Here is a 22,198-nt window from a genome sequence, read left to right on the forward strand (position 1 = left end):
TACTACCATACAAATGCATACCGTGCTTACTCGGTACAATTCACGATTTACACTGGCAGCGGTGAAAAGCACACTTCAAAATATATCGCCAATATTCGTTATGAGCTCTGCCTTAACACCTGTACAGAATGTGATTAGCCGACGTTCTAAAGAAGGGCCATTGATCAAAACGTCTCATCCTTGTCTCCAGGGTGTACAATGCAAAGTGATGGAATTTAAAATCAGCAATCAGCTCCTCCATCACTTGGGAGTCATCATTTCTTAGTGTCACGATGGGTTCCGTAAAGCACATTCTGCAAGTGACCTGTATGCATATGTGACACATGCTTGGAGCTCAAGCCTTGAACATTTTGGAACATCCGTGACCATACTCCTTGCCATATCTAAAGCATGTTTGATCGTGTCTGACATCCGGCACTGATGCCATGCTACCATCATGTGCAGTCTACTCCAATATGCAATCACCATGGCTCTGGAATCGCGTCGTTGTGGACAGTCAACGAAGACTTTGATCTCGTGTGGGTTATGACGACCTTGCCTACAGTGCCTTTGATAACAAACAAAAAATGTCCACTTTTAATAAACGTGAAACTGCATGTTGCCTGGTGACATGTGCGCCGAGTGTCATGGGAGTGTATCCTGTGCTACTGGCTCAAGGTACGAGAAGAAATGGGCTTCGTAAGAGTGGCAGGAGTCGGCGACACTGATGTCGCTCGTGTGTTGTCCCATTGATGATGACGCACACCTCTTAGATGTCGAGTATGACCTCAGCGTTCAGTGCTGTGGAATGGTTCGTGTTGTTCACGAATTTATCCTGAGACCGTGTCACGCCAAGCAGCCCATCATCCTGTCTCAGAAAAGCGACGGGACTACTCGTAGCATGCCTCGCCACCTCTTGTCCCACACGAGGAAGCAGCAACTTCCCACCTGCCCTGCCACAAGTGGTAATGCTCGCTGCATATCAGCGAACGTAATATATTTAATTCCCAGAGCTGTAATGCATACAAATGTTTGGAGTGCAATACGAATGTTGCTTGTTGAAGTTGTTGGTAATGAGGCTGAGACCAAATGCCAACACAGCAGCGAGAATCACGGACAGCTCCCCACATTCAGCTCCAGATGAGCGGCGTGAGCGCAGTGGCTCCCAGCCACCTGTGCCCACCCCACCGAGATGTTGAAGAAGGGACATTGTGAGCGCAGTGGTTCCCAGCCACCTGTGCCCACCCCACCGAGATGTTGAAGAAGGGACGTTGTGAGCGCAGTGGCTCCCAGCCACCTGTGCCCACCCCACCGAGATGTTGAAGAAGGGACATTGTGAGCGCAGTGGCTCCCAGCCACCTGTGCCCACCCCACCGAGATGTTGAAGAAGGGACGTTGTGAGCGCAGTGGCTCCCAGCCACCTGTGCCCACCTCACCGAGATGTTGAAGAAGGGACATTGTGAGCGCAGTGGCTCCCAGCCACCTGTGCCCACCCCACCGAGTTGTTGAAGAAGGGACATTGTGAGCGCAGTGGCTCCCAGCCACCTGTGCCCACCCCACCGAGATGTTGAAGAAGGGACATTGTGAGCGCAGTGGCTCCCAGCCACCTGTGCCCACCCCACCGAGATGTTGAAGAAGGGACATTGTGAGCGCAGTGGCTCCCAGCCACCTGTGCCCACCCCACCGAGATGTTGAAGAAGGGACGTTGTGAGCGCAGTGGCTCCCAGCCACCTGTGCCCACCTCACCGAGATGTTGAAGAAGGGACATTGTGAGCGCAGTGGTTCCCAGCCACCTGTGCCCACCTCACCGAGATGTTGAAGAAGGGACATTGTGAGCGCAGTGGCTCCCAGCCACCTGTGCCCACCTCACCGAGATGTTGAAGAAGGGACATTGTGAGCGCAGTGGCTCCCAGCCACCTGTGCCCACCTCACCGAGATGTTGAAGAAGGGACATTGTGAGCGCAGTGGCTCCCAGCCACCTGTGCCCACCCCACCGAGATGTTGAAGAAGGGACATTGTGAGCACAGTGGCTCCCAGCCACCTGTGCCCACCCCACCGAGATGTTGAAGAAGGGACATTGTGAGCGCAGTGGTTCCCAGCCACCTGTGCCCACCCCACCGAGATGTTGAAGAAGGGACATTGTGAGCGCAGTGGCACCCAGCCACCTGTGCCCACCTCACCGAGATGTTGAAGGGACATTGTGAGCGCAGTGGCTCCCAGCCACCTGTGCCCACCCCACCGAGATGTTGAAGAAGGGACATTGTGAGCGCAGTGGCTCCCAGCCACCTGTGCCCACCCCACCGAGATGTTGAAGAAGGGACATTGTGAGCGCAGTGGCTCCCAGCCACCTGTGCCCACCTCACCGAGATGTTTAAGAAGGGACATTGTGAGCGCAGTGGCTCCCAGCCACCTGTGCCCACCCCACCGAGATGTTGAAGAAGGGACATTGTGAGCGCAGTGGCTCCCAGCCACCTGTGCCCACCCCACCGAGATGTTGAAGAAGGGACATTGTGAGCGCAGTGGAGACGGCGACTGCGCCAGCCGGTGTGGGGTTCCGCGTGTGCTCCTACAAGGACACTGGAGCCAAGACGAGCACTGTACAAGCTTTATTGATGTGGAATGCGGCCGCACGTGTCCATGCACCATATTTACATCCATTTCACGCGGACGGCAGAGCAGAGGAGACATGCTCACAGAGCCTCTGGCCATCCATTCAGTTTAGCCGCAATGGAATGTGTCGGTAACACAACACTGTGTCGTGGCTACACAATTTTGAGCAGGAAACGGTGTTAATGAAACTGTGTTTTAAATGTTAACACTCAAAAGTGTTGTACGCATACAGTCCTGCTTACTGATTTAATACTGAATCGACGTATACGTATTGCGTGTAAAGCTGTCTAACAGCACTGGTAGGCCTAGCACATGTAAGAAGTTTATATTTGGTATTTAGTACAGAATTATACCATGCAGAATAAATTAAGCACAAGTACTGTATACAGAATGACAGTAAGCCAAGTCGTCTCCACTTGTAACACTTAACAACTGTTGTGCAATATTGAATTCTTCAGCTCCCAGGAGCTGTTTCACGTCTCGAGGCAGATGGCAGCAGTTCAATGGAGAGTCCAAGGCAGTGGACTGGATTCTGCTGTGCAGCGTTTCGCGGGGCCCCACGAGTCACCGATTAGACACTAGACACAGCCGCGCGACGGGTGAAGGCGTTCTGAGACACGAGGCTGCTGGCTCTAGCGGAGTCGTGGCATCGGCGCCCTCGGCTGAAGAATGTGAATGCGTCGCCGTGCAGAGTGAGTCGGGTTCTTGTGCCAACAACACGCTTCGCTCACACGTTCATGGAAACCGAACGAACCACACTTTTGCTGTGGCCAATAAACCTTTTCACAATCGCGTCCGTGTAGTCCACTCTCTTAAATATTGAGCTCCACCAAGGTTGTTTTCATTGATGATATTTGCGTTGAGGGCATTATTGTGGTTATGTATAGGTTATGTCAATGGCAAGCCTATGAATATGTTAACATGCGAATGTTTATGTAATATGTGCATGCTAATATGGAATTTAATATAAATTATGCTTGTTTTGAATATAGTCATACAATATGATATGTGAATAACCCAAAAGCAGATGATATATTTTGTGTAAATTAAATTTACTGACTGCATTTGGTATATGTTTTGTAAATAATTACAGTAAATGTATCCAAGCTTAAAGCTGACATCATTAAAGATTGTGTAACTATTGGTTCTGCAAGTTGACGTTTGCTATTTTATTTGAACTGAACACAAGTAGAATCGTCCATATACCGAAACATATTTTACACCCTTAATGATTAATTATTAGTAAACCATGTACTTGTTCAGCAAGTGCCCAGATGCACTACAGCCGTATTGTTGTAGCCTTCAGTGAGTCGATGCCAATGCAAGAATACAGCAGTACTGGTGTGAGTCGTTTTGCGTCATTTAGATGATAACTAATCGGTTAATGAAAGTGCGTGGTGGTTATTTCTTACAATATCGAGTCTGTTATTGCTGAGACCGCAAACATTCGAATTGTATTGATATTTACCATGCACTGAATTGTGTGTTTTATTAAACCCTCCTGCCCTGGCAAGTCCCTGGATTCGCCACTGGCTCCCAACGTGGGTGTTGGTCGCACCGTACAGAGAGGTTCATAAAGAGCAACTGTGAACTCGGTTCATCCCACAGTCTGTGCTGGGTCGCAAGTGCCAGCAGATGTTTGGCAAGCTAGGAGCATATTTTCCATCAAGCTAGGAGTTTTAGCCGCCTCGTTAAGGGGCGCAGAGGGACGTGTGAGCACCCACCCAGGTGCAGACTCTGCAGCCTTGCTCCCCGAATGCACCTTGATTCATGTACACACTCGTGGTTCACGTGATTCATTGGTACCGAAGCCAACAGCAATATGTGTATATGATTCGCTTCCATTGATAGATTCAGTGCAAATTAACAAATCTCATCGCATAAAATGTAACCAGCACTTGCCATGCAATAACATATTAAGACTATGTACATATTTATACAAGTTGCAATATTATATATTCATCGTTATGCACGTAGTTTCAAACATGAAACTAAGCTTGTGCTGGTTGGGTGAGCGCAGTAGCATTAGTGTATGTACATGTAACATGTATGTGTTACATGTATGTAACATGTGCAGGATGTAACAATGACTAAGATTAGAGACACAAAGCCAGCATACTCTGACAGCTAGTAAAGCCAAGCTGCTTCCTAGCTGCTTCCCAGTGAATGTGCAAAATAGAACCAACGTTGCCATGTGGTTGGAACCGCTGGGCCAACGTTTGTCCAACGTTCCATGCATACTGGGCTGGTACCCGAGAGCGAGCCAAACACCATACACTGAGTGATGTGCAACATGGAAATAGTTCACACTTTGTTTGTCTTTTTACACGATGTTAGTGGGCATCACAAAATCCATAGAAACAAATGCCTTACAGTGTCAGCAGGTACAACACATGCCTGTGTCTGAAATGACTTGGAGAGGAATGTGGACTTGTTGATGTAAAGGGAAGAAGAGGCGCTCGGAGACGGCCACGCGAGGAAGGGCGCGGGGGGAGCTCCGCAGGGCACCGCCTTGCAGCCTCGCCACGGTCCACTCGGCCTCCTCTCAAATGGACGTTTCGTACAACTGCAGAGACAGAAGCAGCTCTAAGGTCATGCGGCACACAATGGGTGGCATAGTGACGCAGTGGTAATGCTCGTGCTGCACAGCACCACACCTCTGTGTGGAGTTTTATGTTCTCCTGCATGTGGTTCTTAGATTTCCTCCATTAGCGAACGTACGATGTAACTGGTATTGGCCAATGCATCCCGATGCTGAAAATGTACCTGCTAATTACTCAATTGGGATCACAAACAGCAGCAACATTGTCCCCCTACTACAACAAACTTGGCAGGACCTCCTGAAAAAGAGTCTTGAGTCTTAGCGCGGCTGGGTAAGCAGGCGGAGTAAGAATAACCATTACAATACGGATCGTAAGCGACGGCTGTGTGATTGCTGGGTGGGCTGACCCGTGGGCTGAGCGGCTTCTCGGGGGGGTGCAGCAGCTCGTCTGGAAGGGGCGGCAGGGGGTACGGCTCCCTGCGGGAAGCCAGCGAGCCGGTGGAGGACGAAGGAGACTTAGTGGGGGAGAGGGTCCTGCAAGCAGCCACACGCCACACAGCACGCAATGCACACCACGTTCTGGCTAAAAACACACCTTGCCACCCCACGTGCTGGTTCTGGTCTTTAGCACGTAGACTGTGACCCCTCTCACGAGAGGCACTTTGCTTTAACACTTATTTAGCAGAACATTGCATAACCGTACATTGTATAGAAGCAATTCAATAAAAATACATTAAGCACATTGACCTCTACGTTTCAAAATACAATATATAAAACACTGGCAGTACACATGACAAAAATGTAATAATTGAATACTGTATATATTGTCACATTTACATATGTATTTGTAACGGTGAAATCGATATTTTACCCACAATGCATTATCTATTCCTGAAGTGAATGCAGCACGCGGTCACATTATTGGCAGGACGTGCAATGACCCAACTCATGCTACAGCTACCAATGTAGCACAGGTGACATCTGTTTGAGAAGCTGTCGGATTGACCCCCCCCCCCCTTGCTAATGAGAGCTGCCGTCATCATCGGGCCGGTGTCAGCAGCTGTTGCGACTGGGTGCTGCCGGCCTCTCAGCCAGCCACTGGCCTCTAAGGGCTGTGGAGAAGGGACTTTGCCCAAAACGTCGCCTACCGTGTTTACTTCTTCAGGCAGTGTTATTGACGAATGCATTGGGTTTTTTCATTACAATGATTCGGCTAGCAGATGGAGTTGGTGGATTGTGCAGGCATGTGTTCTCCTGATGGGCAGTGACGTGCTTACAAGGGCATTAAAGCACACATTGAGCCTCCCTCACACCTGGCACTGCAGTTTCCTACCACGTGCAAAGGTACAGTGGTAGAACGACTAAACTAACATGCTAGCAAAACAAATTGACGAGATCGCACCACATTCATCACGACACCGACTGCATCACAGCCGCCCACACGCCAGGCGCACTTCCTTAAACGCGACCATCGTCACCGCGTGCAGCTGCGCACGCGGTCGTTAAAAAAACGCAGCCACGGCTGCGTAGCAGCACTCGCGTGCAGGAGAGGCGAAGCTGAAGTAGATATCTTGTCTGTCTCGTCGCGAGGCCCTCTGTGTGGTGGTGGCGGGGTGACAGGGTGGGTGTGCAGCGCTCATTTGCTTTGATTTGAGAGCTTCACCATGGTTTTAATTGACACAAGAGCAATTTTGTGTTAGTAAACTATTGAGTATTAAACAAACCCCTCGAAAGTAAACATGTATGTACACATTAAAATGTAACATTACATTTGTGTAACATTAAATTTTTACGTAACCCACATCATGGGAAAAAAAGTTACATTTGTAGTGTCCATTGTTAATTGAATGCGACCTGCTCATGATCACTTAGAGGATATCCTCGACTGTGACAGTGGTTGACGTTTCAAACAACTCATCCGCGTACTAAATGCCCGATTAGTTCTCTCAAAAGAGGAATAGCTGAAATACACTCAGCTACTTAAAATTCCATAAATTCTATGAATATCCTGGACATCAATATTAAAATTGATATTCGACTTAATTCAGTCATATAGTAAGAAGAATTAGCCATTTAAATCCAGTGAAATCAAATTCTGGAAATAAAATGTCTTTACATTTCAGTGTTATTTCCACATAGCTTAGAATTTATTTTTGAAAATGTCTAACAGCAGTGTCAAGGTATTTGTATGCTTGACTAATGAGGGAAGGAAATGTTTGCTTCAGTGAGCTGAGATCTGTTTGCCCAACAGCGAGGCGGACCTGTGAATCAGCAAAAACCCAGGAACACAGCGAGCATATTGGATGTGTCCTTTGGTGTGATACGTTTTGGGTGGGTAGTTCATTCTCCCATTCAGGGACCTTTTGGAACAGGGACATTCATCTCGGCCAATTATGCTCTTGGCTCTCGGAGATAAAAGTGGAAGGAGGGTGGGAGTTTGAGCTCTGGGGCACATATGGTCTCTCCAATGTTACTGTCCTTAGAATGTACCGTTGGTGCAAAATGGCTTATATCAAGGGCTTCAAAACATCAAATGTTGTGCCGAAATTATTTTTTTGGAATGTAGGTTCAAAAACTTTCAGTGCTGTGGAGACCCTTATTTAATTGTCCTGGTATTTGAGACAACTCTAATCAAGCACCGCTCTATCACACTGGTGCACAGTTGTGTGTTAGCATGGATGGGTAGGTTATCCCTGAGTGGTCTATGGTGTTGCCACCTTGTTCACCAAACTCGGACATATTTCTCAGTTAGCCTATATAGGGCAATCGAAGCTCTGCAGTTTACTGTAATACAGTTCAACACGATATGGGGAGATCTCATTACAACCTGATCACTGTCAACCAAACACAGATGTCTGGGGGTGGCAAAGCAAGTTGTTCAATTACAAATTACATAAATTTGGAGAAATAAATGTAATTCCATCTGATGTTTTTGTTAAAACAGTTTTTCGAGTTGCAGATTATAAACATCTCATCAGGTGCTACAGCCATTGCTTGTGCATACCAAGGTTTGCAGGTTTGGTTAAAATTAATCATCATCATCACCATCAAGCCACTGCCAGAGGAGAGTTGGCGGTTATTTGGCCATACTTCTGCACACAGTTCATTGCCGGTTTGTGAAAGCGGGGGGAGCATCGGTGTGGGAAAATAGTAGATTGCAACAATGGATATCGCTGTGCTGCCCTCTGCTTGCCAGGGCAGAGTTAGGGGCAGTGTGCGTTGCCCCAAAGTGCCGGGGGGCATCGACACCGGGAAGCTGCCGCCTTCACCCTCCACACATGGCACGAACTGGCTCGCTCATTGCACCAACGCAGCTGTATTGACATGTCTTCAAACACCCAGGATAACTATTTTAGAGATTCTTCAAATGTGCGTTGCTATTCGGGATTTACCCCATGGAAAACCAGTCAAATTGTTCTAAAGGATGCCCATAACATGTACATTAAAACAGCTTAAAGCATCCGCCTTGTCAACCAAGGGGATGACGTCATTACATGTAACGTGAACTCACGACGTCATGTCATTGTGTGGCTAGGGGCCTCTCATCATCATCTCTCCTGAAACACGTCCAACAATATAATTGTTGATCCATAGAAGGCATTGCACTATTCAAGGGTCGATGAGGGCCTTCGTCCGTGTTGAGAAGCGAGCCGACCCAGGCTGAGATGGCTGTCGTTGGAGCGGCGCACTCCTTCCACAATGTTCGACCCCACAAGTTATAATCGGGTTTAAGTTCGATCTCAGTTAAAATCAACAGCAATAACCGTTAACAGAGAAAATACTGCTATTCTATTCTGGAAAATGCAAAATTATTAAACTTATTCAAACAAGTTATTCAAAACTTTTCGAATAAGAACTGAACATACTCTTAGGTTTTTTCGGTAAAGTGACTTTACCGAAAACACCTAAGAGTATGAATCTTGCAGTCACACGCAATAGTAATCACTGACCACGTACAAACAACAAACACATAAACATGACACGTGGCCACACCTGAACATCTTTGTCCAGTTGTTATTTTGTCTATCCTGTAGTAGCAGTATTGACGGTGTGGGGAGACCTTCATCTGGAGAGACAGCGATTCATGATGATGATGACGCTGAGCATTGCTAGCCTGATCCTGTTAGAATTACAAGACACTTAAGCCGTGTTATTTCATAGCACGGCTTAAGTAGACTCGTGGTGTAGGTAATGGGAGTGTCCTAGCCAACCGAGACTGGGCAGAGGGGATGATGAGCTGTGGTGGCGGTGTTGCGGTGTGCGGCGATGAGGGTGGACAGCTGGGCACGGACTCCCATCCCACCCCAAGTGCTCGTGTGAACAGTCAGCAGTCTGGCTAACTGCATTTGCCTTGCTCTTGTTTACATGCTAGTACGACAGTCAAGTTCAATATTAGTATTATAGTCAACCACGTGTTGGACGTTTTGTGTTTATGTATCTATTCGTTTTAATGCGTGCTGTGATCAGTCTGAACATGCAGGGAATGTAATTTTTAACTCAGATCTCAGATTTAATGTTTTATGATTCTGCAATATTTGCAATTCGTCCTGTCATGGCGCTTCTATTTGTATTTCTGTTGCACTTGTTTGGGTTGTTTTGTACTTTTGGGAACCGGGGTGATTCTGCCAGATGCGGCTCTTAATTCTCACCGCTTGGTTATAAACAAGATGCACTCGAACTCGTGCTCAATCAATCATAAGCAATGGCAATTCACCTTACAGATTAACACAACGGCGAGGGGAATGATCATCATCAGAATTGGCAGCTCATGTATGAGGATATAAACATACAAATGAATCCAAGCAATATACAGAATGATCAGACCCCAAACAAAGTGTACATGCTAAAGATTGTGTTCGCATAAGTTTCATTGTAATGAGTTGTAATAATGATGGCTAGCAGACAATTTGTAAGGGTTCACATTGCAAGGATGATTTTTTCTGCCTTTTAACCATCGATATTGCCAATACTTTTATCTGAAACACAGAATCTTAGTTCCTTTTGAGAGGCGCTTACTAATGCTGGCTAATTAAATCCTTCAGGCATGTGGGTGGCGATACCACGTAGCCAGTGAGCGCCACGACATTTCTGCTGCATGACAGCACAGCACCACCGCATCGCACAAATTGCTTGGAGACAGCGGGGAGGGCCACTGCACAGCAAATGGACAATGGCCGTGAGAGGTGGGCGGTACCGTATATATTGTGGTTGAGTATTTTTATTCACATCTTCTATCCACTTAGCTACATTGTACTCTTTTTTAAACCAGGGGTTTAAATACCTGAAAAATCAATGATGGTCCAGAGAAGGGCAACACAACACAGGAGAGAGCAGAGGGGCTGAGGTTACACAACAGAGGGGCAAGGAAGACTTCGCACAGTCAACACAAGTCGCAACCCTGACGGACGTTGCCATCATACTCACTCGGCCATTAAAACACGCAATGATGTGCAGAGCGTAACACAAGAAGGGGGAATCAATACATGCTCAAGACAAGAGCTCGCATAGCAACGAATGCAGCACAGTTGATGGTCAAGTTGATTCATTGTTCAACCAGTGGAGCCTCTTTACAAGGAAACAAACAGGGTCGGTCACATTCCACTACACAATCCGATTACTGCTAATTATAATGCACTGACATGGAAGTAAACTCAATATGTTCACACGATGGACATGCATTCGACAATCATTAGTGCTTGAATATGAGCTTGAAGAAAACAATATTTTGTCGGTACTCTATTCCACTCGGGAAGCGGCTTGTGGCCCTGTCATGGTCTACATCTTTTCGAGACTTTGAAGCGCGCGGATCAAAAATGTTGCGCCGCTTGCCGCGTTCCCACTCAAGACAAGAGCGACATTTACTTTTGAGATAGCGGCAGATTAAGCGAATGCCCACATAGCTAGTGTCGCACAATACTTGAGATATCTTTGACCAGATTTTCCCAATAAATTTTGGACAGTGCAAAGAAGAGACAAGTCATAGCTTAGAATGCAAGGGTTTGTATTTTTTAAAATTAATACATCTGAGAGAAAATAAAGTAAAATTTGAAACTCCATGCAAAACATTTGTGAATGAAGTTAAAATTTTAAAGCCAATACAAATAATTACACATACAAACCGAGATGTGATGCCAAGTGATGTGTGATGGTGTAGATGGTAAACATGTACGCATCGATTAATATTGATTCTTATACTCACGACACATGTGAACAATTCGATTTGTATATACGTTCCCATTCATTTATTCAAAGTAACTAATTCCTCTCACGATTAAAAGTATCCACATTTTAGTTCATGTACGAGTAGCATAAAAAGACTGAACTGGAATTGTTGCAGGATTTTCACGGTACCTTCAGAGATAGACGACACTTTAAAGACCAGATTTGGGCACATTTACAATAATGCACAGTGCTCACTTTGTATGAATTGGGCAGCGACTATAAGTTGATGTCTACGTTATGAATCCAGCAGCCGGCTTCAGAGCGCAGGGAGTGTGAACTCTCCTCGTACTACCCTCGGGCACGCTCGCCGCAGACACGAGCTCGCGATGCGGAGCTCAGTGCAGCAGTCACATTTGAGCGAGGTCATTCTCGTAAAGAGCAGTATACACACGTAAAAAATCATAACGTTTAGAGTAAACCGGCAGAATGAAGTCACAAACACTGTCCACTCGACGAAAATCGCTGCAAACGGTAGTAGCTAAAGGTAGAGATGACTTCCCATGACACAATCATTGGTGTGCGATGGAGAAAGAAGGAATGAAGGAAGCAGAAACGGCTTCTGGGAACTGAGGTGAGAGAGGAAGGGAAATGAGGGATGAGTCACTCGGAGAGTTAAATGACATCCATGGCAACGTCTTTTGGGTAGATCGCATTTATACGATCTTATAAATGCAATCTACACATGTATGCGATGTTGCTCAAAAAACGTTATCATGAATAGTATTCGTCGCAAAAGCCTACGTGCTAAATTGAGTTAAATGGCACTTACATTCCCCAGACGTCGAGCTGCAACGGGACATGTGATGGTAACAAGTGGGAGGGAGAAAGGGCTGGGGTAATATTTATTGTTGGGTGAAACTTGATACCACGAAGTTCACTGCTCTTCACCAGATAGTCGGGGGAATTTCGTGGAGTTTTTTCTCCAAATTGCAATCTATATTCGAAGGAGGTTATTGCGTTGAGCACTAAAATAACTCTCGGTACACGTATAGGTCCCCGATATAACCTCTGCTGTGCCAGTACGTGTGGTTAATGCAAACTGAATTCCTTGCAAAGGGTTTTTATTTGGTATTTGAGCATCTTAACACCTGTTTGATTGCCAGAGAGGGTAAACCCTATAATGTTCTCATGCTTGGGTACGGGGGAAGGTATCAGAAAGGGGGGTAGAGGCAGAGTCATGGAGTGGGCGGAGCCGGGGGAGGTGGCAGACAAGGGGGCAGAGCAGCCGTGGACGGTCCCCCAAGCACCGGGCTCCACAATCCATCAGAAAGCTGTGACCAACGATATCACCTGGATGGATTTAAAGTGAGGACAGAGGAATGACGTGGGACGCGACGTGATAGTTGGTCCAGGAATGTACTGGAAGGTGGGCCCAGCGGAGGGGATACGAGAAGGGTTTTGAGACGGGGAGGTGAAGCGCAAGAGAGCGAGGGACTTAGCGGAGACCTCGAAAAAGAGCGAAGAACGATGTGCTTACATCTCTATCTGTAACATCTCTATCTAGCAGATCTCTACCTAGCAGATAGAGATGTCACACTGCATTAGTTTACTGTTGTACACCTACACATGTGGCGAAAACCCCATTCCTAAAGTAAAAGCAGGAGTTGCGAGTGAAATGTAGAGCAGCACTCCCAACAGCAGAGGACTTTTCACAGTCATAACACTGGCATCACTGTGATGGCCAGACACGGCCCTGACAATCCGCCTGTGGGCAGGAACCCCTAGTCCCCTCGTGCTTCACCCCTTGAGGTGCACTCCCCCTCTTCCCTCGGGAGAAACCCCTAAAGTCCCCGCCATTGTAAAGTGTATCAGCAATAGACTTTACTTGATCAGTCTTGCCCTGTCCAGGAAAAGCTTGTGTGTGGTCTAATCAAGGTTGCTTGCTGATGCCAAATAGTATTGGTCACTTACAGGTCTTGCAACATGTAATTGATTACTTATTTTAAATGTCAATGTATAAAAATGAAGTAAATTATGCACTGTAAATTATGTTAATTGTAATAATGAGCGAGAGAGGCGAGAAATATTAAATTGAGCACCAATACAATTGAGACTGTTTATATTTATATACACAATATGAACTTTCATCATCGGTGAACAAATTTGCCTTGCGTGGAGTGCTCGGCCAAAGCTTATAGCGGGCAATGCCTGCTTACTGGTCAATACTATCATGTGTGCATACAGCGAAAGTACATTCACACGTATGAATGTAAGTCAATACCTACTTATTTTCATGCTATAAATAAGGAAAGTAAATGCAAAGCATATGTTTTTTCCCACATCTTTCCCTTGTATCATTGTCAAGCGAATGACGAGTCCCTTCTGTGCACTCTAGCATTTGGAATTTGGGACATTTTAGAAATTTGTTTTTACATATTTGGTATATTTTAATTGATAATGGTTAATTTCCCACACTTCCCTCAATTACGTTTTAATTATTTGACAAAGACTATTTCTGCAACGGCATAGGCTCCTTTCACACACACGCCGTGGATTTTGAACGGTGTCCTTGCCAGTGCGACGCGGAGATGGAGCGACTCACTCGGTGGAGTTGGAGCGGGGGCGGAACTTGCTCTTGCCTTTTTTCCGACATATTGATCCCGATCCTGAAAAAGTAAATGATTTAATCATCATCATCATCAGAATAGTAATCAGCGGTGATTATTCACCAGATGGATGAAGGCCTCCCACACGCCTTCACCACCACATCCCACGATGCTGCGATGCTCCCAGCACCTGCACGTGGACGGATCTTATCGCACCACCTCCTCGGGGCCCACGTCCTCTTGGTGACAACATCATTTACACCGTTGACATCGTTAACAACAATACCGACGCCTTGGTGTCCGCCAATCTCTCGCATGCAGTTACATTCGAAATAACTAAATAGCCAACAGCATTAGTTGCAAATTTCAAAAGTGTATTTAATAAAGTAGTTAACAGAGCAAACACCCTAATCTGCAAACAACTCAGGAGAAGGATATGGCAAAACACAATTTTCTTAACATTATACTCACAAATTATTGTATTAATTTGTGTCTTGAAATTGTGGTTTCCTCCGAAACTTAGCTTAATAAACAAATTTGCTCTCATTCTAAATGAAAATACTATAAATTAATTTGAAAAGCCATCACCAACTGGACAAAATCTATGCATATTTACAATTACTGTCGCCAAACTGTTAAAATTCATGAAATATCAGTTCAGATTTCGTGTAATAGGGATCTGGACAATACTGTAATGTTGATCATTAAACTGAGATTCAATTTATTTGGACTTAAGAAGCATCTAAATCTGACTGCATCACCTGACACCATACAAATAGAGTTTGAAGAGGGTGCTTACCGCAGTGAATGATGGGTAGATTTATAGCGACCAGAAAAGGAACTGAGACAATATGCCGGGGACAACACGTATCAAGATACTTTTATCAGATGGGCAGTCAAGCGAAAGAGAAGGGGAAAGCCATGAGCTAGACCTCAACAGGGGAATTTCCGAAGCAGTGTCGATGGTCAGAGTAAGGAAATTCCACAACGTATAATCAACAGGCAGCAGCTGCTGCAGCAGACAAAGTGCGACCTCCCATCAATAAATACTGATAGAGTTTGAAACAAGGCCTTGTTTGCTAGAGTGGTAGAAAGGGGTGAATCTACGGAGGATCTTGAAGACAGTGAGGGCAATCTGTGGTTAATACGGGATTGGTATGGGAGTCAATGGAATGATCTTGATGATCTCAATACTGATGTGGCCTGATTGTTTCAAGTTGGCAAGAAGTCTGGCGATGGCATTTTGGAGACTTTTAAGGTGAGGATTTGGAGATGCCTTAGGAGAGAGTTTCAGTAGCTGAATCATTGTTTGATGGATAAGAGTCTCAACGGCAGATGGGGTAAGCAAGTGGTGGATGTGGGAGATGCTGCGTGTGGAGGGACGAGCTCCTGTAGAGTTGAGAGATGTGAGTGGAGAATGAGAGTTTGTGATCCTGGGTGGCTCCAAGGATTGGACAATCTTCGACAGCTTTGCAGTTGTCAAATGCCTTTCATAGTCGACAACAGCTCGGCTTAATATTATCAAATACCAGTGCCACTGACTAATTTATTATGAAATTCATATCAAAAGCAAAACAATACTAGTTTTGATTGTACGAAATATGATTGACCAATATGAATGATTCATAAATGTAAAGGGATTAACTAAAAGCAGACGTAATGGGAGAATGTTTTACTTTGACAAACGATCAGGAACAATAATTCATGAAAGCTCAACTTACCAAATATTGAAGAAGGCGTCATGAAGAAAAAAGGCGTGAAAGGTAGAGAGATGAAGTTGATCATTCATGAGTCACAAATGGTTGCAATGAAAAAGGCGATGCCGCGACACACACAGCAAGGACAAATGCAAGCAGTGGATGGATGCTGCAGTCTTCCAGAGAGCAAACACAATGCACGCAAACAATGCAATGCACCTTTGGTGATGCAGAAGATAAATACAAAAGGTTTAGTATAATTAATAATATTTTACAAAGCTAGAAAGTCAGTCTGTTAAAGGATCTTTCAATACGTTTGGTTAAAATAGAAACACTTCAATCCATTCGGATCTCTTGCAGAGCGGTGCGACCCTTCGTGGTGGGGAATGGTCCGTGGAAGTGGATACCATAGAGCTACCTCCGAGATCCCTTCTTCAAATGACCTCTGGTCTACAACAGTCGCCTCCACCATCGTTTACATCCGTTGGCCGCGTGCGCCATCACTCCGTGGCCATGCCGCGGACGTACCCTGCCACGAGTTGCTGCGTGGCCGCCCGTTCTCCCACACGTCGGGCGTGTGCTTCTCCTCGGGGACGCGCTCGCTCCACGAGTGCGAGATGCCGTTGGATCTGCACAAGAAACGCGCAGAAAACTGCGACTGTAGCCATCACAATGCCCAGGAGAACGCACTCAAAACATTAATATGTGCGATACAATACCAAATAATCTGTGATAGAGTTTTCATCCTCTCTACCTCCGCAGATGCAATCTCGAAGAGCTGTAGTAGAATACAGATCTGGAATCTATACTGTCTTGTTCATTGAATAATTTAAATAAATAAATGCTCAATCTGGTTTATATCTATAAACGAATTGCGTGCTCACAGATGAATCATATTACTCAACTGGGATGACACAGAGCAATCGTTACTCCCGACTGCCAGACTCGTGCCCATGTGCAGCACAAGGTGAGTCGGCGCCGAACGGTGCCCCTCGAATGGTTGAGATGAAATGTGGTGGAAGGCGTCTTTCGTTGACAAGGCATTTCATTAATCGCCTTATGTAGATGCAAGGGGCGTGATTATTGTCAACACGAAGTATCGTCACTGCACCTGAATGAATTAGATGATGACGTCACCGTGCTGCTGCTCTATTTAAGACCGGGAGCGAGCGGAGAGCTTCACCATTCTGGCAAATCGCCCGATGAAGCTGGTTGATGTAATTACCAGCGAAACGTCGTACTACTCACATTTTAAATGATGTTGATTCACTCTTCAACGCATCGGTGGCCTAAAGTAGTGAATTATTTGTCCTTTGTAAACGTGACACATGTTTTACTGTTTGGCCGTGTCGGGTGGTGCAGGGTTACGACACATCTATAAATAACGCGATCTAACCCCAAAACCTTTATTATGAATAATATTGGTCGTGAAAGCCTACGTGTTAAACTGACGAAGTATCGTGTCACAATAAGTGGGGAAATTTGTACAAAGTGCAAAAAATCGTGAAAAAGATGTTTGCAGCAGTGTTCAGAGTGAAACACTGATCACTCTGTCATTCCATCACCACTCTCGTCTCTCGGCCCCCAAGCAAGCAAGAGCGGCTTGGGCTGCGACAGCGAGGGGGTCTCCACAGAGTGGGACCACGAGGACGCTGAGGCGAGAGTCTCGGAATTCAGCTTCAATTCCTTGTGTACTCAACCGGAGGGCGAGGCGCTACAATTTAAAATGTGGATGATTCAGAAGCACTTTTCTCAGCACAAAGCGATGTAAGATTACTCCATTGTCAGTTTCATTTGACCTTGTCATCATTTGTTTCTGACAGCTGCAAAAAAGGTCAACACTTCAGTGAGAAAATCAAATTCATCACCAAGGCTATTCAGGAAATGTCTTGTATATGCTCAACAGGCGTTGCCTTATACATTGTTGTTGTGCAATGCAAACTAAAACATCACAACGAACACACAGTTTTTTAGCCGCCAATATTACTATGTGGCCTAATCCAAAAATTAACTACGAATGAAAAGCATTACATTTCATAAAACTTCCTCTTGTGAAGAAGAGGAATACATTTTTTTTGCTAGAATTATTACTCGGTGTAAATGTTCCTTTTTAAATTTCACAAGTTACATTTTAACAAGTACTAAATTCATACACGACAGATCTGTCTTCTCAAATAGAATGCCTTCATTTCCATTGGTTCCCTTCATGAGGACTAAAAAAAATGTCTCCACAGAGAATAGCGCTGCCGAGTGCTCGTTGAGACATGGACACCCACGTCAGCACGGTTGGCCATGCACGGTGCGAAATAAGTTCAACATCGAAACATACATTACTTGGGAAAGGTAACGGACAATTCAAACAATTATACAAAAAGTTGGGTCTGACTATCTCATTCGGGCAGCTTTGTGGTGAAAGGAATCGAGTCGTGGGCGATAAAGACATCTTCCAGGTTGTCTAAAAGTGGGGAATGTCTTTTGCCATCGTGGCCTCGCCCTGTGCCCACGCATGAATCATCTGGTAGCGCGTGTGCTCCTTATTTCAGATCTTTGCCTTTATGAGCAGTCGAGAGAATCCTGGCCTCCATAGACCCCTACAACTCAGCTAGGCCCATCGAAATATTTCCATAAGTGATGAAGAAAGTGACACTCTAAGATAGATATGTTTTGCCAGTCTTCTGCGTATGGCTGATGTTGATGCCAAGCAATAGGTTTAGAATGAGGTCGTTTAGCTAGATAATTGTTTTAGGAGTAGCAGAGTGTATCACTGTTATTTTTCCTCCTTCGTGTTAGTGAATTGTACATTGAGGCATTACATGTTCCGTGTTAGATTTCTGGGTGAGTATAGTAACACAGTCAATAGTTTTTTAATTTTTCCCCTGGGTGCATCAAGTATCTGCATCTGCTGCCATGGTTTGTGTGGATGTAGTTTAGGGATGTGGCCCAACAGCTTCATGGACAATCAATTGTAGCGCCTCGCCCTCCGGTTGAGTACACATCGGGTCTTTCAGGAAGTGTCTGTGACTTGTTATGAACTCCATTCGGCTTTAACAAGTCAATTAAATCAAATAGAGGACGTAATAACTGAAATGGCCTTATGTGCGTACACTACATAAATGCGGAGCAGTAAATAACACAACTTACTATTCCATCTATACACAGTCTACATGTGAAAAGTACTGGCAAATTTGTAAAATCAATGTTTAAATAGCATTCATCTTAAGCTTAAATGTTTATGTGAGGTCTTAATGGCATAATGGTCAAGATTAAACAGTCTTTGGATGATCAAATGTATTACATTGACGTGGCAAAAACATTGAAAGAGCTTAACTAAAGTGATAAAGCCGTTGGCTGGCTTTCAAATGATCTCCTAGGAGGAATGTGGTGCATGTCAAATGTTGAATCTATTTCTTGGGAAAATGTCTCCTGATCTCCAAGGGATAAAAAAGGTGCAGTGATGGCCCCACTCTTGCTCAAAATTGACCCATGAAGAAATATCCCTGCCTCCCTGCAAGGGGAAGCCCGACGAACACTTCAACCAGATGTTGGTGACATTCAACTTTAACTCATTCCAGTAATATGCAAGTGAAACAGACTGGCTACCCTCAACTGTAACATTGTTGCCGTGAAATCACAATATCATCAACCATTGGCAGCAATTTACAGAACCAGAATCATCACTGCAATCACCATCATCACCAATACCAAAGACAAAGATCCCCCATATAGCCTGAACAGACTGTTGGGGCAAGTGCTGTTAGCGACCACCTATGAAGTTGGCATGGCACACGAGGGTGGCCAGCACCACGCCCAGCCGCATTTGCCCCCCCGTTGGCGATGTTTACACACCGCACCAGGTATTCATTTGAGGCTGAGTCTGCCTAGGGGAGACCCAGGATTGGTTCAGACAATGGTCACTGGTGTTGGCTGTGAGCAGGAATCGAACTCGGGTCACCAAGTTCATAGTGCAGCCCGCTATCCACGACACTGGCGCTCCCTGAGAAGCATCACTTCCATTACCACCTTCCTGTCACCATCACCACCACTGTCATCACAAAATCACCACCACTGTCATCACAAAATCACCACCACTGTCATCACAAAATCACCACCACTGTCATCACAAAATCACCACCACTGTCATCACAAAATCACCACCACTGTCATCACAAAATCACCACCACTGTCATCACAAAATCACCACCACAACCAAGGACAACACCATCAGGCATGACGGTGGGGGGGGGGGGGGTAGAATGCACTGGGTTTGACAAATGAGGCCCCTAACATCTTTCCAGGCGATGTTGGCTCAATTACCTTGGTTACATGGGGTAGCACGTTTCGTGTCAACGATGACCTTTTTCTCCTGTGCTTGTATGCAGTTAGGCACAGTTATGCATTCGTGATTGTGCAATATGCATTCGTGATTGTGCAATATGCATTCGTGATTGTGCAATATGTGGCTCTCGTTCAGGATACTGGATGCAAGATAAGCGTCTGAACGCTGGGACGCACCTCTTCCGTGAGTTTGTTGGGGAGAAGTTGGAGCTCACGCCTGGCGGCAGGCCGCTGTACACCGAGTCCACGTCTCCAGACTTCTTCTGTCTACAGGCAGCACACACGGTGGGAGCGAATGATTGGGACGTAAACTCACACATCCGTCTTTGTCATTCCTGTGCTCATACTTTTAACACAGCTCATTTAATAATGAGCCCACGTGGATTTAAAATTTCAATATTATTTTTATACCAGAGGGAGATCCAGATACTTCCTAAGGAGAGCGGTGGCCATAATGAAATGTCGAGCATTTTAAACAGGGTCCTATAATAATAATAATAACAACAGCCAATGCACTTGTGTTATGGTAAATATCAACAAAATACCAATATTAGAGGTCACAAGATGGGAGCTGATCATGAAATGTGGATCAGAAACATGGAAAATTGCTTAACAAAAGAACAAAAGCTGAAAAGTCCACAGAATCAGGGAGTTGCATGAAGAATAGAGAACGTATGGAAGTTAAAGACACCGTATCGACTGTTGATAAAAGTAAGCAGACTTCGGTAGAACGTTTGCTTGCATGGATTATGGCCGGTGCTTGAGACTGGCAGCCAAAGGAGTGAACATGACCAACAGATTGATCAACGCAGAAATGGAGTGATAGAATCAGCTCATGTGCAGAGAGCGAGATGGATAATTGCATCGCAAGGTCATGAGAGATGATGACACTCCAGAAGGCTGTTGATGAACCATAGCAATAAAATGTTACCTTAGTACGGATTGATGAGCACTGGATCATAAACGTTATTAACGTGCGTGTGAAAATGCACTCACCTTTGTTAGCATCTTGCATTTCCTCTATTTTGCAAGATCGAATTTTTATCCTGACCCAGTCTCCCTCTTATTAAGTTATAATCTTGATTCGAGGCTTTCGTGACTGCCGGAATCCATACTCTTTGGTTCTTTCGGTAAAGTCACGTAGGTACAAAATAAAATAAATCACGACGTTTCGGGCGCAACACAAGCGTCCATCATCAGTTATGTTTAGATTTATTCTATCCCTAGTTTACAGATACCGTAACTCGGTTTCAAATATTTTTAACCTATTGCTGCTCGACCAAGCACTTCTGCTACGGTCCCACCCGCAGCTGATTACCATCCTCCACACAGTGCAGTCTTCAAGGGTTGTGATTCACCTTACGAGGCGCAACAGAGCCACCAGCATCTGCCATTGTTGTCACACTTCAGGAATCTTGTACATGACTGTGATGTTTGAGAGTGTGCACATCAATCTCGTTTGCTCATTTGCTTCGTGACCTCACCCATTCTTGTGCAACAGCTCGGTTTGCGATCAGCAGCCTTGTAAAACATCGTCTTCAGATCTCCTGTGCTCTACTTATAATCTAAATCTGATAAAACGTGTCCCTCGCAGCAAGAAGGGTGTCCATATTCTGTATTGGTTTTATCTGGGTTCTCCGGTTCCCCCCGTAGCTTATGAGACGCACAGTGCTGCTGCTATTGGCCAAACTTCCCAATGCTGAAACATCCTCCTGCAAATGACTCAGTTGGGATGACACACAGCAGCACTGCGCCCGACTTGAACACGGTTATTGTGACTCAGTGAGGCCCTCCTGGGTGAACACGCATAATAAGGAGGATCATTAACTTCATGGCGATATCAATATTAATTTAATTACATATTTTTCGGAACTGGAAATACATGTTACTAGTGTTGTCTGCAGTACCCGCTCTGCTTAAGCAGGTAGGGAGGCAGCATAGCTTCACTATCCCTGTCTTGTCCTGTACTCATTTCGCGCGAGGTCACGGCCTCCTCAACCATCTCGCTTGGTCCCAACTTGTACTCTGGAAACTTCTGCCATCCGAGCAGCGCGTGAGGGTGCGTGTGGTGGGGAGTAGCGAGTTCGATTCCTAGCCACTGTTAACATCGGCGGCAAGTAGTATCTGTACTTGTTCTGGGAATCCCCTAGGTCGACTCAGCCTTAAATTAGTTCCTGGTGAGGTGTGTTAAAATCGGAACTGGAAAGGGAAAGGTGACGGGTCACGTTGCTGGCCACATCACCTGAAGCACGTGCATGCCGCGTTAG

At 45.5% G+C, this 22,198-nt stretch overlaps 1 protein-coding gene across 5 annotated transcripts in view; it reads right to left on the minus strand.

The window, feature by feature from the left end:
* Positions 1-2,569: 2,569 nt before the first annotated feature.
* ADAM22 (ADAM metallopeptidase domain 22) overlaps positions 2,570-22,198 on the minus strand; it is a 117,924-nt gene continuing 98,295 nt past the window's right edge. The window contains exons 27-32 of one of the 5 annotated variants that reach the window (XM_061554532.1): positions 20,109-20,198; positions 16,125-16,225; positions 13,896-13,932; positions 10,326-10,412; positions 5,539-5,665; positions 2,570-5,155 (exon numbers count right to left, since the gene is read on the minus strand). In XM_061554532.1, the coding sequence (XP_061410516.1) occupies positions 5,135-5,155; positions 5,539-5,665; positions 10,326-10,412; positions 13,896-13,932; positions 16,125-16,225; positions 20,109-20,198 (463 nt within the window). In that variant the 3' untranslated portion in view covers positions 2,570-5,134. Of the gene's footprint in view, positions 5,156-5,538; positions 5,666-10,325; positions 10,413-13,895; positions 13,960-16,124; positions 16,226-20,108; positions 20,199-22,198 lie in introns of those variants that run through there. The other 4 variants (XM_061554531.1, XM_061554534.1, XM_061554533.1 and 1 more) reach the window with 4 other exon arrangements.

The sequence above is a fragment of the Lethenteron reissneri genome, chromosome 20 (assembly GCF_015708825.2).
Source record: "Lethenteron reissneri isolate LAM-NWPU_2019-01 chromosome 20, ASM1570882v1, whole genome shotgun sequence".
NCBI classification, from domain to species: domain Eukaryota; kingdom Metazoa; phylum Chordata; class Hyperoartia; order Petromyzontiformes; family Petromyzontidae; genus Lethenteron; species Lethenteron reissneri.